This window comes from Hippoglossus stenolepis, chromosome 15 (genome assembly GCF_022539355.2).
Source record: "Hippoglossus stenolepis isolate QCI-W04-F060 chromosome 15, HSTE1.2, whole genome shotgun sequence".
Lineage (NCBI taxonomy): Eukaryota > Metazoa > Chordata > Actinopteri > Pleuronectiformes > Pleuronectidae > Hippoglossus > Hippoglossus stenolepis.
Window position 1 is genome coordinate 14,489,962 of NC_061497.1, and position 13,870 is coordinate 14,503,831.

Sequence of the window (13,870 nt, forward strand, 5' to 3'; positions counted from 1 at the left end):
CAATAACACAAACATTATATTCTTCTTCTTCTTAGTATAGTGCCTGTGTGTTCATAACATTGCACACGCTGCTTAATTCCCTTCATCAGTCTCTGTGAATCAGGTGGAGGCAGCCACCTGAAGGAACACGGTGATGTCATTTCCAAAGCTGCTGTATATAATCTTGCCTACACGCGTCTCTTCTCTGATTTCTGCTAACCTCTGGAGGGGGGCAGTGTCAACGGCATCCATCTCCTGGGCTCGCTTCTTCTTTATTTGGATAGAGGGCTCAGAGGAGGACTCACATGACTGCTCAGATATTGAGGTAGACGGGCCGGGTTAAGGATCCGGGTCGCAAGTAGGGCTCGGTGAAGGGCTGCCGATGTCCTCTTCATTTAACATCTAGAACCACAGTTTCAAGTTTACACCTGGCACGCAATGTGAACGTTGATATCTGACACGTGTACAATTTGTAGCATTTTAGCTCCTAAACTACGGTATCGATGGGTGGACATTTACCGTATTCTTTTGTGAAAGATTGGTCTCAGTGGAACTGGTGACTGATGAAACGGCTCAGCCAGCTGAGGCGTCTGATTGGTGGACAAAACACGCCATCGGCCCCGTCCCCGCTCCGTTTTTCAAACATCCTCCGCGGTGCACGGACGTCACGGTCTTGTTTCCATTTACTTTTGCAGGTTTTCCACGTCGACTTCTAAAATTGTACTAATCTGTATATTTGTCAGCGGGTAATTGCGGACTTGGTCGATAAGCCTGTCTTCGAAAACTTTCCGCCGTTGTTGTCGCTGCTTTTTTGCCCATTGACCCATGACCCGGTCACATTCCCCAACTTCCGCTACACTGCCCCTTCCGGTCAAGGGCATATGGCATGTGGCGTACGCGCAGCTTTTATTTCTGAGGACGTGCAAAACCGACGCTCCAAATGGAGGTAGGACACGCGAGGCAGCCATCATGCGCACATGTATGCGTAGTTAACAGCAAGTACATCTCCGGCTTTTTCGGAGAACATGCGGGTTCTTCACATATGAACGTGTCTCAAAAGTGGCTACTTAACATTAGCTAACTTAGCAAGATTAGCTTTAGTGCAGGGTTTAGACTGGTGGACAGACAGAACACACAATATGTCATTTTGGGCAGAATGCAATTTATTTTTGCACTGAAATCCATAATGAAAACTATTATTGCAGTTCTTGTCACCCCCTCCAAATGAGTTTTATTTCTCCTGAGTGATTGTTTTAAATAGCATCAGTATGTATGCAAGGTGATTTGAACTTAAATGTGAAGGCATGCCAGTTCAAAATAATGGGATTCACATGCTCATAATTATAGCTGAGGAGTGATTGCATGATGAATATTAATCTGATTAGATGCTGCTTGCTGGTGGAAGCATGTGATCGTGAGGTATCACTCAGCAGAACTCAGCTTGGAGTAAACAGAAAAACAAACTCTGTCAACTTGGACAGATATAAGCTGAAAAAAGACAAACATAACAGAGGCCTTTTTTCCCCGAAAGGACGAAAAACACACAAAATGACGAGAAGCTTTCACGCCTGCACATACACACTCTGAGGTGAAAGCACAGACACACGAGCAGAGGGACTGGTCGAGCCACACTGCATTGCAGCCAATCAGCTAATCAGGGCCATGGGAATAGTGGAGGGAGTGATCTGTGGCTGTCGTCATGACTCTGGTCACAGGATGGACAGGATTGACATTCATAGACAGACAGGGCGGGGTTGTGTGTGTGTGGTGGGAATGGAGGGGAGTGAGAAATGAATGAATAGAGGAAAAAAAGAAAGTCAGCAGACTGGGCTGATGCAGGCCTGCAGACAAACCATCAGATATACAAAGAGGAATGTAAACTGACCGATAAATAGATGAGAAGTTAGTCACACAAGCACATTCAGATGGACTGAGGAAACTTTTTCTTATTGGCCCGATCCTTTAACAATTCCTGATCAATCGAGTGTGCGCGTTGAAACAAAAGGGCGACAAAGTAGTTTTCATTGTCTTAGTCACAGAAAAAGATCTTTAAAGCCTTTCTGTGTGTTACTAATGTTATTTACTACACCAAGAAGGTTAGGTTGTAGTTTATGCAAAAACTACTGGACTGATCTCCATGAAACATGTTGGAAGGATGTGGTATGGGCCAAGAAAGAACCCATTAAATCTTGGTGCAGATCCAGGATTTGTTTTTCACATTCTTCAACAGTGCAAAATGGGGAGTGTTTTTGACATTTTCATTGATATCCAAGGGAATAATTTGTGGATCTTGATGGATAAAATCAGACATGTTTAGGGGAGTATCTATGCTTTTTGGAGCAGATCCAAATAACAAACTGGATCTAGTCAATTTAAATATGGTTTTATTAAGGTGACTGTTGGGCCTTGGTTGAGGTATGTGCTCTACTGGGTCAGCTTGTATACTTACTGGCCGTAAGGGTTTTCCTTTCACATGCCAGTACAGTCTTGACCATCCACCATTCTTGTTCAATTATTCATCTTGTATCATTCTTTCATTTATTGGTTCAGTTATTATTTTTCCAAACTGTATGTTTATTTCTATATGCTCAAGTAGAATGGGAGCAATGTTAAACTGGACTCAAAATCCCTGTATGTATACAAACACTAAATAAGCCCATTCTGATATTTACCCTAAGTAAAGCACATGGTGCTTGGTTGGGAAAAATACATAGCATTCCCAGAATTTAAGATGTTTCAGCACATTGCTGGGATCTCGTTTCTGCCTATCCTTACATAAAATTACCATTTTACTGACATAACAACTAGCCCTATTGTCCTATCAATTTGTGAAATTAAGCCATGCTTTGGACAGTTTAATCCCCCCCCTCCATGACTCCTTCTTGTTGTAAGTTTGACGAAATTCTTTGGCAATTTGCAACTGTCGGAAAAATCTTAACGACTTGCGCCCTGAGGCGATCATGCCAAAAGGTTCGGAACATTCGGTTATCGTTCCCAACTGGAACTTGATTTCCATTCATACAATCAGTTATTTACATAAATGCAAGAATTCTTAGAGGACAAGAGAACTGGTGGTCACGGGGTTGAGAGGGGGTTATATATCCAGTCAGGCAGCCACGGAGACATGTACGCAGTTACATGGTCACAGGATAGACATGAAGGTCTGATACATTTCCAACCTTTCCCCCGCAAGAACTTCTTGTGTGTTACCTTCAGGCTGTCGGTCTCATGAGGCTCATTAAAAGGAAGCAAGATGACACTTTTTGCAGCGAGGACGGACACATCGATACCAATACCGGCCCCTTTTACAACTGTTATTTGGTGTTTTATAGCTGCACTGTCCCTCATGCAGTTGTTTCAGAGTCCATTGCAGCGAGACTACCCACAATGTAGTAATTGTTCTGTTCAGTATATTACAGCAGAACTCCCTCACACAAGGTTGTTTCTCTGTACACAGTCTATCAACCCATTGCGGCTGTTGAGTGCCAACTTTGACAGTTTGTTGTCTGTGTTAGTTTCAGTCTGTTGAGTACACCACTCACAAATAAGTACTGTATATCACTCTTTAATAGAGATATACAAATAAGTACTGTATATCAGTCTTTAATAGAGAGATAGATTGATAAACCGCAGAAGCAGAGAGAAATAAACATGTTTTAGCTCTTGGCCTTCTTCAGGGTGTTGATGGAATCTCATGCTTTCATACAATCTTCATGAATCTTTACTGTCTGCTTTGTCTTTGGCTTCAAAGCACAACACATGGTGGAATAAGATGGATTAAAAAGAACAAAAGCACATGACAAAGAAAGTTCATATATTCATATATAAATAAATACATAAAAAATCCCTCTGTAGGATGACAGAAGATGGGGAGGATAGATTCAGATTCATTAAGCAGAGGTTGTGAAGGGGTCTGTCGCGATGCACATTATCACATTCTTAGTTCAAAGGGGGGAAGCTGAAAGACTGGTGAGATTTTTGAGGATTTCACACCAAAATCCTGCCTATCCATTTGAGTTAACTGTAAACACAGTGTTATTTATGTCAGTGGTCCTGTCGTGAGAACTGACCGCTGGCTACAGGTCATTGGCTTTCCTTTGGCTCGTATCTTCTGACACATGCTAGCAAAAAAGCCCAAAAAAAAAAGAGTCAGTCGATTCAATAGATGCATTTAAAAAAAAAAAAACATAAGTTACAAAGAAAAAGGGAAGAATTGCAACCTTTATATATCGTCTATATAATATAGAAAATACCTGTATAAAAATATTATTGATGCAACATTCCTCAGGAAAACCATACTATACATAAGAGAATAAAAGACAGTTTAAAGCAGAATAAAACATATTTATATCTTAGTAAAACCAATAAAACACTTTTAATAACAAAGAATAGTTGTGTAACATGTTTACATTTTTTAAGGTATCGTCATTATTTTCACAATAAGACCATTGACTCTCTTAACATTATGCAATTGAGAAAGAAAACAAATTCCTCCTTCAACAACAGAGCGTAACAAAACAAAATAGCTACGGGGAATGAATTGTATGGCTGGAATCTGTGCTGTGCTGTTTTTTTTTTCTCTGCCTTGTGAGGATATTTGTGTACTTACGGTTTCCTCCAGGAAACTGTGGGCTCAGTGTATGCTCTGTGCATGTGTCAGACAGCGAGAGAGAAAGAGCGGGCAATCATGTGAGTAACTCTGCGAGTATGCAACGTGTTGAGCAGCTGAACTCCGTCTTGAACTCTCCAGCCCTCAGAGGGAGACAACTCTCGTCAAATCGGAGACAAAAACAGAGAAGAAACCATCGTTTTTCGGTCCTCAATGTTGGTCCTCATTTGTTTGCTCAATTTATTCAGTTCTTTTCTTAGTTTTTCTGGATTCTTGCCCCACGGGATGTAATTGTTTCGGCATCCCTCAGGATTTTGGACCTTTTTTTAACATTTGGACCAAGCACTTGTTTTCAGCGTATTTCCTTTCAGTTTTTTTCCTCCAGTCTTGTGGTATTTCCTGCTTTTATGTGTTGCTCTGGTGCCGTCTCTGCCTCAGGATGAGTGTGCTCCGCTGGCACCGGCTCTCTGTGTTATGGAAGAATTGGATGTTCAACCAGGAGCCTGGGGAAGAGCCGGGCCAGATCTCAGAAGGTCCAGAGCATGAAGCCGAAACACAGAAAAAGGAAGGGAACGCTTTCAAGGATCGCAGCTTAGACTCAAAGAACTCAGAAGCGAAGACACAGAATTTGGATTATAAGAGACAGAAATCAGAAACTGAGACCCAGAACTTGGAATGTACAAATCTGAACTTAGTTCCTAAGATTCAAAAGACTGAATTAGTAAAACGCAGGTCCTCCGAGCCCTCCTCTGAGGTGTCAAACTGTGAGGGTCGGTCCTCCAGCTGTCCCCACACACCCGACGGTTGTGGCTGCGAATCCCTCAGAAGCTGCTATTCTGAGGAAGCTGTCGACTCTGTATTGCAGGTGGATAACGGCAGTGAGGGGGACGACAGTTTTCTGCAGAGAGAGGGGTCCCAGCGGAGGTCCAGACGCCGCTTCAGGAGGGTCAACCCCCGGGGAGAGAGGGAACTCATCACTGACGGCCAAGAGCCCGCCAGCTACAACACGGTAGGAGTATAAGACCATCACAAAAACAGCAGAGGCTAAAGCTAACCCTCTGTAGTATTTACATATTGAAAGCAGTTGTTCAGGGCAATTGGCGCTTCAACATGAATTGATTATCTTAGAACAAGGCTTCCATAGAGCTCCCCCCTGAACATGTGATTTATTTTGCTGAACATGCATGGTCTTCTTCAGAAGTCTGACTATTGAATGCTTTCAGTCTTAACAGTGGCGGATGACATATGTTGGAAAGTGTCCTCAGCTTCTATTTGTCAAATCCTCCTACTTTCTATGATATTTAGTGCAACATCTATTTAAGGTGTGTATTTTTGTTTAATTAAATATTTGAAGAAAAGATTGAAAAAGCACTGCTGCCTTTTTCATAGAGGGTTTCAATGCAGAACATATTACAATGTCACCTACATTTTTAAATCAATATGAAGGTAATTTTGTAGGGAGACTCTCGTAAGACCACTTGATTCTGTGGGATTTCTCAAAAGAAAGTCTGAGTGAGGAAAGTATTGTGTGTGTGTGTGTGTGTGTGTGTGTGTGTGTGTGTGTGTGTGTGTGTGTGTGTGTGTGTGTGTGTGTGTGTGTGTGTGTGTGTGTGTGTGTGTGTGTGTGTGTCGTTTTGTGTGAGGTCGAGTTTCCCCTCCCTCTGATAGGATCACTTGGCCAGCAGTGTGTCAGTTGCAGTTACTAATCACCAGCAGCCACCCTTTGGTTCTAGCGCACACACACACAAACTTCAGCACCTCGCTCACACAGACACTTTCCCCGGCTCATGCAAAGCTCCCTTGGGCATTGCAAAGGGGCTTAATGGGGGAGTTTTAAGTGTCCTCTGCCACCCCTACCTGACTCCGGAGTCTCCTGGTGATTGTTCCACATTTTTAAATTACATTTCTAGCCCTCAGCATTGCCGAATCCCACCACATTCTTCTCGACGACTGCATTTATTATGAAAAGGCCAACCACTCCGATGTGCTAGCGCAGCAGTGCTCCGTAGACGCGGGTAGAAAAACAAGTGGAGCAGTGCAAATGCCATGGAAATGCAGAGAATTACGATAGTCCTGCGTTAAAATGTAGCAAGAAGGGACAGCAGGACGAATGAAAGGAAACTTTACTCTAGTCATTGTTAAGTGACTGAATGGGGCCCTCGGCATTCTCACTTTTCTTCTATTGAATGAGAATGGAGATTAGAAGTCTATGCTGTCATTTTACAATGTCACTCTCTCCACACACACACACACAGTTTTCAGCGTCCACTTATGACTGTGTCTCTCGGCCTTTCTCTTTCCTTTTCATGTTTCTGCCTGCGTCTCGTCCTCAGGATTATGTCAACAATCAGATAGGAGGACGCACAAAATCAAACTTTCATCACAAGATTGTCTATCTCCGCTCTGCCCCCAGTTGTCTTACTGGATTTTTCCACGTCTATCAGGCTTTTTTCCGGCCGACTTTTGTGTGAATGTGTGTATATGAGTCACTGCTGGTTCAGGCACCTGTTGTTTAGAAACAGGCAGTGTGGGGAAAAGCGGGTCATTTTGAGGCTGCCACACACAGACACACACAGACGCACACACTGCTGAGTCTGTGGGTGGCAGATAGGAAGGGGGCAAACTGGAAATAACAGATGCATGCTGAGAGCAACAACTGACTAAGTTTTGAACTCTAAACCTGGAGACGGGTATGAGACGGCTCTTGAGGGCTTTATTTTCAGGTTGTCCCTCTAATTTGGATCGGACTGTCATTGCCTCTTGTGATTATGTTTTGTGATATGATTTCTCTCTCACCACGTGGTGAGCTCTGGTTGTAAGAACAGTACCAACATTCAGTTTCCCCACATTTTAAAGAAATATACAGTGGGATCTAAGAGTTCACTTTGAAATATTGGAACACAAAGCTACAACCAAGTAAATATCAAAGAATAAACAAGAATAAGAGTGAAGGAAAGCATTTGTAAAGGAACATTTTGCAGCCAAACCTTTCTTTGCGGCTTCCTATGATATGTAAATTTAGTATTTTCCCAAACTACAGTTTTGCATCAATGAAATTTGCCTTGTAGTATTTTTTGATGGGACTTTTCAGATTTTAATTCAAGGCGCATACATTTGCTATATTTATGAATCGTGCTGAGATATATCCCTGCAAAACTGTTCAAGTATTGTCTGTTATTTGGAAAAAAACATATATATTCCCATAAATCTTTGAAAAAGTAATTCATTTATGGTTAGATTGATCATCTTATCAATGAAAGGGATCCTTTCTTTCTGTAATTAAAAATATAACATGACAAATAACTGGTTACAGCAACAAAATACCCTTTAAAAGCCATAAAAAAACCCATTATTTGTATTCCTTTATTGCATCTTTGGGGGGTTGCCCATCTCTAATGACTTAATGCATGTAACACAGACTGTAAATGTATATCTCACACACACACACACACACACACACACTGAGATGGTCAAAGAGAACTGATTTTGTGGCTGTGGATCAGAGGATGTTGTTCAGCGGCCTTATTGAAACATAATAACATCAGTAATCCATTATCACTGCTCTGCGCTGGTGTCTGGTGTTTGTCTCTCTCCCTCTTTAATGGCTCGCTCCAGAGTGAATGAAGTTTTGGATGCTATGAATCGGTGCAGAAAGAGGAAGAAGATATAACGGCTGTTGTGTGTGTTGAACAGACAAGACAAGGCCAATGCAGCTGTGACCCACAAATCAAAATGAGTAAAGACCGACTGGATGTATTTTTTTCTTGATTTTCCGACCGCTCATCAGATCATTTTTTCTTTTATTATTTTCTTTTCCTTCCTTTTATATATTAGTCTGCACTGACTCTGCTTGCGATTGATTCTCATTGATCCAGAAACCTGACTCCACTTCTCGCAGGGCGATAGACAGAAGATCCTGTGCGGGCTCTCACTACCATAACACACCACTGGGACACTAACAGACATTATCAACACACATACACACACACAACACCCATTTATCCACACTGCCCAGAAACAGACACCTGCAGAGACAATGTGCGATCAGAGAGTCACCCATCACCTCATTTGCCTGGCTGGGAAAACCTGTTGTACAGCCAGGCTACAGCCAGGCGGCACCCTGGATCATTAATTTAACATGACGCGTGCTCAGCCATCTGCACAGGAGAGTCAAGGCTGTAAATCTCTGGAATAATATCAGCAAAGAATGACGTTATGCTGTTTCCGTGATCCGAGGTGTGCTGCATTTAATAGATGGTCATCACACTGCACACCATGTGAATATAGACACAGAAGTTTACACACCTCACTGATTTAGTTTTGAATATGTGTCATGGTTCCTTTGTTGTTGTGTGTGTGTGTGAGATGCCCTCTTTGTTAAAAGCAGCTCGATCTTTCTGTGTGTGGAAATGTGCAGAGCATGAAGCAGCATCCTCTCTGCTGTTTTGAAGCAACCAAAGTGTCGGTACATGCCGGGAAACCCCACATCTCCTGTAACGTCTGTGGTTGGCTGACTTCCTGTGTCGTCTGTCGTCTGCTTCTTGTTTTCCCTCCATTGCGCATGTGTTGCCTCGATCCGACTAACCTGGGACATACAAGAGTTGAAGGTGCAAACCTGCTTTAGTAAAGAAAGCAACTAATGAAGATGTAGTTCCTTTATATTGAGGCTCTCTGTGACTGTTCAAAAATCTGGTCTTGAGCATTACCTGCCAGTCTTTACTGTAGCCATGTCCTGTGTGTCCACATTGGGGTTTAGGTGATGTTTTCTTGAGCTCTTTAATACACATTTGTAGTTTCACATACAGTATATACACTATCTCACACAAAAAAGTAGATGCATGCACACAAAGTTGCGTAATACTGCAAAGTAGTGCTCACAGTCGGTACAATTTTCGAAACCAGTGAGATACGGGTTTCGAAAAATTGTGGTGAAGCAGCAGCACCACCAGAGACAACAGCTGAACCCCCTCTATCAGCACACAGGTTCCCACACTAAATGCTTACTAGTACCTTATGTGTGCTGGATGTGACCTTGTGTTTGTCCATCTGCTGAGGAGGGAATCTGAATACTTTTGCTTGGACACTTTCTTGAAAATTAAATTTTTATGTTTATTTCTGTTATTTTAACTAGATATGGAAAGCTTGTGATGTAGTCACGATGACCATGATGAGCTAACACTAGCTCAGAGCAAAGTGGATACTCATAATTCACATAATACCACTCTCTGTTTTCCATTAGCGATGACTTGATATCAGTGGTGTCCTTGCTGCTATCATCTTTGTCAGATTGTGCTCGTCATGCTCGGCCATTACTCAAGTTACGCTAACGTCACCGTGCACAATCAGGTTAAGTCTAAGGTTGCGCTCATCATGCAGTGGGCAAGTCATGGGTATGACTCATACGAATGCTGTGTCATAATAATGTCAACCTGCTGTGACGAGTGATGACAAAGTGATCATCTTTCATCCTCCCCTCAGGTTTGAAGGTCACCGGTGTGGGGGTGGTTGGAAGATGAACTTGCTTTGTTGCTGCTGAGTCGCTCTGTCTTTCCTGGTGAAACTGCTGCTCGCCCCGAGTCTCCTTTAAACCAAACAGGCTGGTTAAACACTGGACACGTCTGGGAAACCCGCGGGGCTCCAGCCACTGTGGAAGTTAGTCTACAGAGAAAATTTCCTGCGCTGATTGTGTTGGAATGAGCTCAGTGGTGTTGGTCGGTTTTATTGAGTTTTGCTTGGCATCGTGAAATGGCGAAGTTGTTAACATTCCCGTAATATTCCTGGCTTCACTTTCATTGTCATTAGTGTCTCTGTGAGTTCATGTTTTCAAGATTCTTTGTGTCGGTAAAACTGCAGATGTTCTTTGCGTGTGATCACGTTTGGGTGTGTCTCGTTCTCTCGCACATTTTTTTTTAGCTCTTTTCCACTCTGTTTAAAAAATAAATTCATACAACATGGAGGTTTTACTTTTATATACGTCTGTCTTGCTCTTCATCTTCCCTTGACTTGTGCGGAGCTGAAACATTCAGGGTTGTTTATATTTTAGAGCCCCTTGCTGCTTTTAATGCGTCCACTCCATTCCTGAGCCCATCTGGTCTCATTACATCAAAATGCAGGTGGGGCCAGCAAAGCCCCAAGGGCCTCGCGCCAGCTCTGCCACTGCTCGACCAAGCAGGGCCCCAGGGAGAGATGGAGAGCCAGGAAGACATGGGACAGAGAAGCATAGTCCATCTTTTTACTTGGAAAACTGGCACGATTATATTTAAAACAGCTTGCAGAAGGTTGTGACCATGTAAATATCAGTTTGTAGATTCATAGAAGCAAGTATTGATGACAAAATGAATGTCCAATGAATCATCTAGGACCGTCTTACACTCAATGTAAAGCAGGGCCAATGGCGCAGGGTGTCAAGGGGGGAGAAAGGAATGTAAAAGACTGGAGGATAACAGAGGTTGACAGGTGAACAAAAAAAATGTGGGAGTGTAGCAGCAGGAGAATGAGGAGGAGGGGTGTGGAGGTACAGAGCAGGAAGGTGAAGGTTGTTGGAAGGTCAGATGGGGAATTAAATGGGCGACAGGAAGGGTGGGGTGAGGGGAAGGTAGGGTCAAGGGGGGTGAAGTCGGGAGAGCGAGGGAGGGGGGTCGGAAGGTGAAGAAGGGATGGAATGGATCCAGGCTTAATAGTAGAAGTCATTATTGTTATGATTATTATAACTTGCTCTGACTGTGGCTGAGGTGGAATAAAGGGCTTCAAGACAAACTGGTAAGAGCTCCAAGGCTGAGGGATAATTTAGTTGCCTCTTTTGTTTTTTAAATGTATCGAAGTGTTAATGTAAAGCAGGTTGACCCAGACAAAAGGTGGTTCAGTGACGTATAGAAACATTTTCCATCGTAATTGTTGATCCTTTACTTACCAATAAATAGAAAAACTATGGATCATATAACTGGCAACAAGGGGGAAAAAATCAAAAAGGAACAAAATGATTTTCATCCAAACAACTGGCGGGCTCTACGACAGCGATCATGTCCAAATCAACGACTTGTTTACTTCCTCAAATTGTGACTCAGGCTCAAAATACTCGGCTCAGTCTTGGACCAATGCCTTCAACGGCCAACAGACAAAACCCACAGGCCTCAGTCGCCCAGTGGTTTCTCCAGCCGTGCTGCTGGACTTCTGCTGCATTCATTGTCCGTGCAGAAAGCTCTCAGGCGGGGTAATAGATTGTTTGTGAGCTTTGCGTCTGCGTGCCACATTTGAAATCTGCTCCTTAATTTCATTCGTGTCCTCTTTTTCATTCTAAAGAAACTGGCACGTGGAGTCTGCAGACTATATAGTGTGCATGTGCATGAGTGTGTGTAGAGTACAGCACGCCAGGCAGCGCACTGTACCACTGTGCCACTATCTGCGGCTGTCGCTGCTGCTAATTTTAGGCATTACATCAGCAGCACTAAGATGACAACCTTGTTGAACTCCCTCTTGATATTCCTCTCTTCTACTCCTCCTCCTCCTCCTCCTCCTCCTCCTCCCTATTCTCCTCTTTCTTCTGTCCCTTATCCTCCTGTTATCTTCCCTCTCTGCTATTTCCCTCTGTCTGACCTTCATCTTCCCCTCGTTTTTGGGCCCCCGCCTAAAATATGATCCTTTTCTGTTAAATATGTAGAGACGTATGGATAAATAGTCTTCTTTCATTATATTTTACTCTCACTTTAAGTAACACTCACACTTTGGTTCTTGATTTCTTGTTTCTCAAAAAATGTGACTGGAAATCATACTGATCGCTTAAACTCAAATTCCTGACCCCAGAGGTTTTAGAATTCTATCCAAGCTGATTTCTTCATTCACCTGAATTTCTCCTTGGATTTCATAAAAAGCCACTTTGAGTTGAAGGACAGTTTCAGTTCATCTTGCAAGGCTCCAATCAGGAGATCCGAAACAACGTCTCCTCGCAGTAGAAATAAATATTTGTTTTGGACCAAAAATAGGCCCAACCTACATCCTGAAGACAATGCCTTGATACTATTTCCTCCGTTCCCTCTCCCTCACCTTGCGAAATCCTGCTGGCAGCCCCTCCTCCCTCCTTTGCAGCCCCCCTTCCTTCTGTTTGTCTAAATTTTTCATCCACTAGCCCGCTCCTCTCACTTAACTTCTCTCGCATGCACGCCTCCCGACTCTCTGTCTCCTCTGGTTTGCTTCCGATGTGTCTCTGTTTCTACAAGTCCTTGCCCCTCTGTGTTATTTCTTAATCTTTATGATGACCTTCTCATCTCTACTGTAATGTAATCACTGTATTCCCTGGAGCTGTGAGGGGAAGACGGTGAGAGACTCCGTTGTCATCAATGTGTCACGTCAGACAATTTGTATCAAGGTTTTTTAGGGAAGTGTGAGGAAAATAAACATCGTCATATCTAACTGTTTTACTATGACAGTTTTAAAAATTGTTATTGTAAAAAGAGTGGGATTTCTGTACATTCTGAATTCATATCTTCTTCACCTTCGCACTTATTTTCTGTGACTTTTCAGCCCCCTTTTCTTTGCCTGTTTCATGTTTTTGCATCTCCAGCCCTTTTGAGCCTGATTCTCTCTTTGGAGACCAGTCGGAAAAGGGAAGGGCCAGTTTAAATGGCAGGAATTCCTGTCCTGTCCTTCAGATGGTCTCACACAAACACACGCTGAGTGTGTACACACACACACACACACATGATCAGATGTCTGCAGTCAACACATTCACGTAGTTGTCTCTTTGTGTGGTCTGCATGCACGTATGTTTTTCTCTGTCTTTTGTGTGAGCAGGACTCGCTGCTCTTTGTGTGCCCGGCGACAGTACACAGGAAACCATCAGATTATATTTGGCTTTGAACAATGGCCCCTCCATATTTGTTACAGAGGACTTAACTCCCTCATGTGACATTATAATTCTCAGGCACACTTTCTTTCTCTTTCGATCATGATTTTTTTAAAGCAAAAAAAAGTTCAAAAAAGGATCTTGTCTGCTTGCAGATAATATATGTTTAAAAATAAAAAAGTCCCACCAGGTGCTCTTTGGTGCCTTAATATAAATTGCCATTTCAAAACAAAGCAATCAACAGAAAATCTAGCAATAATGCAATACTTTTGTTGGACTAATCTTTAAAGAAATACTCCCTCATACAAACAGCTTCTCAAAAGAGAATTTCTGCTGACTGTGTAATTCTTGGTTTTGGCCTGTTGGTCAGACAAAAATAATGTGTTTGAACGTGAACATTTTGGCTTTGAAAATTGCAATGACGGTTAATTGAGAAAAATGAC

General features: G+C 42.7%; 1 protein-coding gene across 10 annotated transcripts in view; it reads left to right on the forward strand.

The window, feature by feature from the left end:
- Positions 1-13,870, forward strand: part of rapgef6 (Rap guanine nucleotide exchange factor (GEF) 6) — a 138,126-nt gene that overhangs the window by 49,590 nt on the left and 74,666 nt on the right. For 5 of the 10 annotated variants that reach the window (XM_035177908.2, XM_035177911.2, XM_035177909.2 and 2 more), the window contains one exon: positions 5,454-5,597. In XM_035177908.2, the coding sequence (XP_035033799.2) occupies positions 5,454-5,597 (144 nt within the window). Of the gene's footprint in view, positions 1-730; positions 926-4,432; positions 5,598-13,870 lie in introns of those variants that run through there. The other 5 variants (XM_047343459.1, XM_047343460.1, XM_035177914.2 and 2 more) reach the window with 4 other exon arrangements.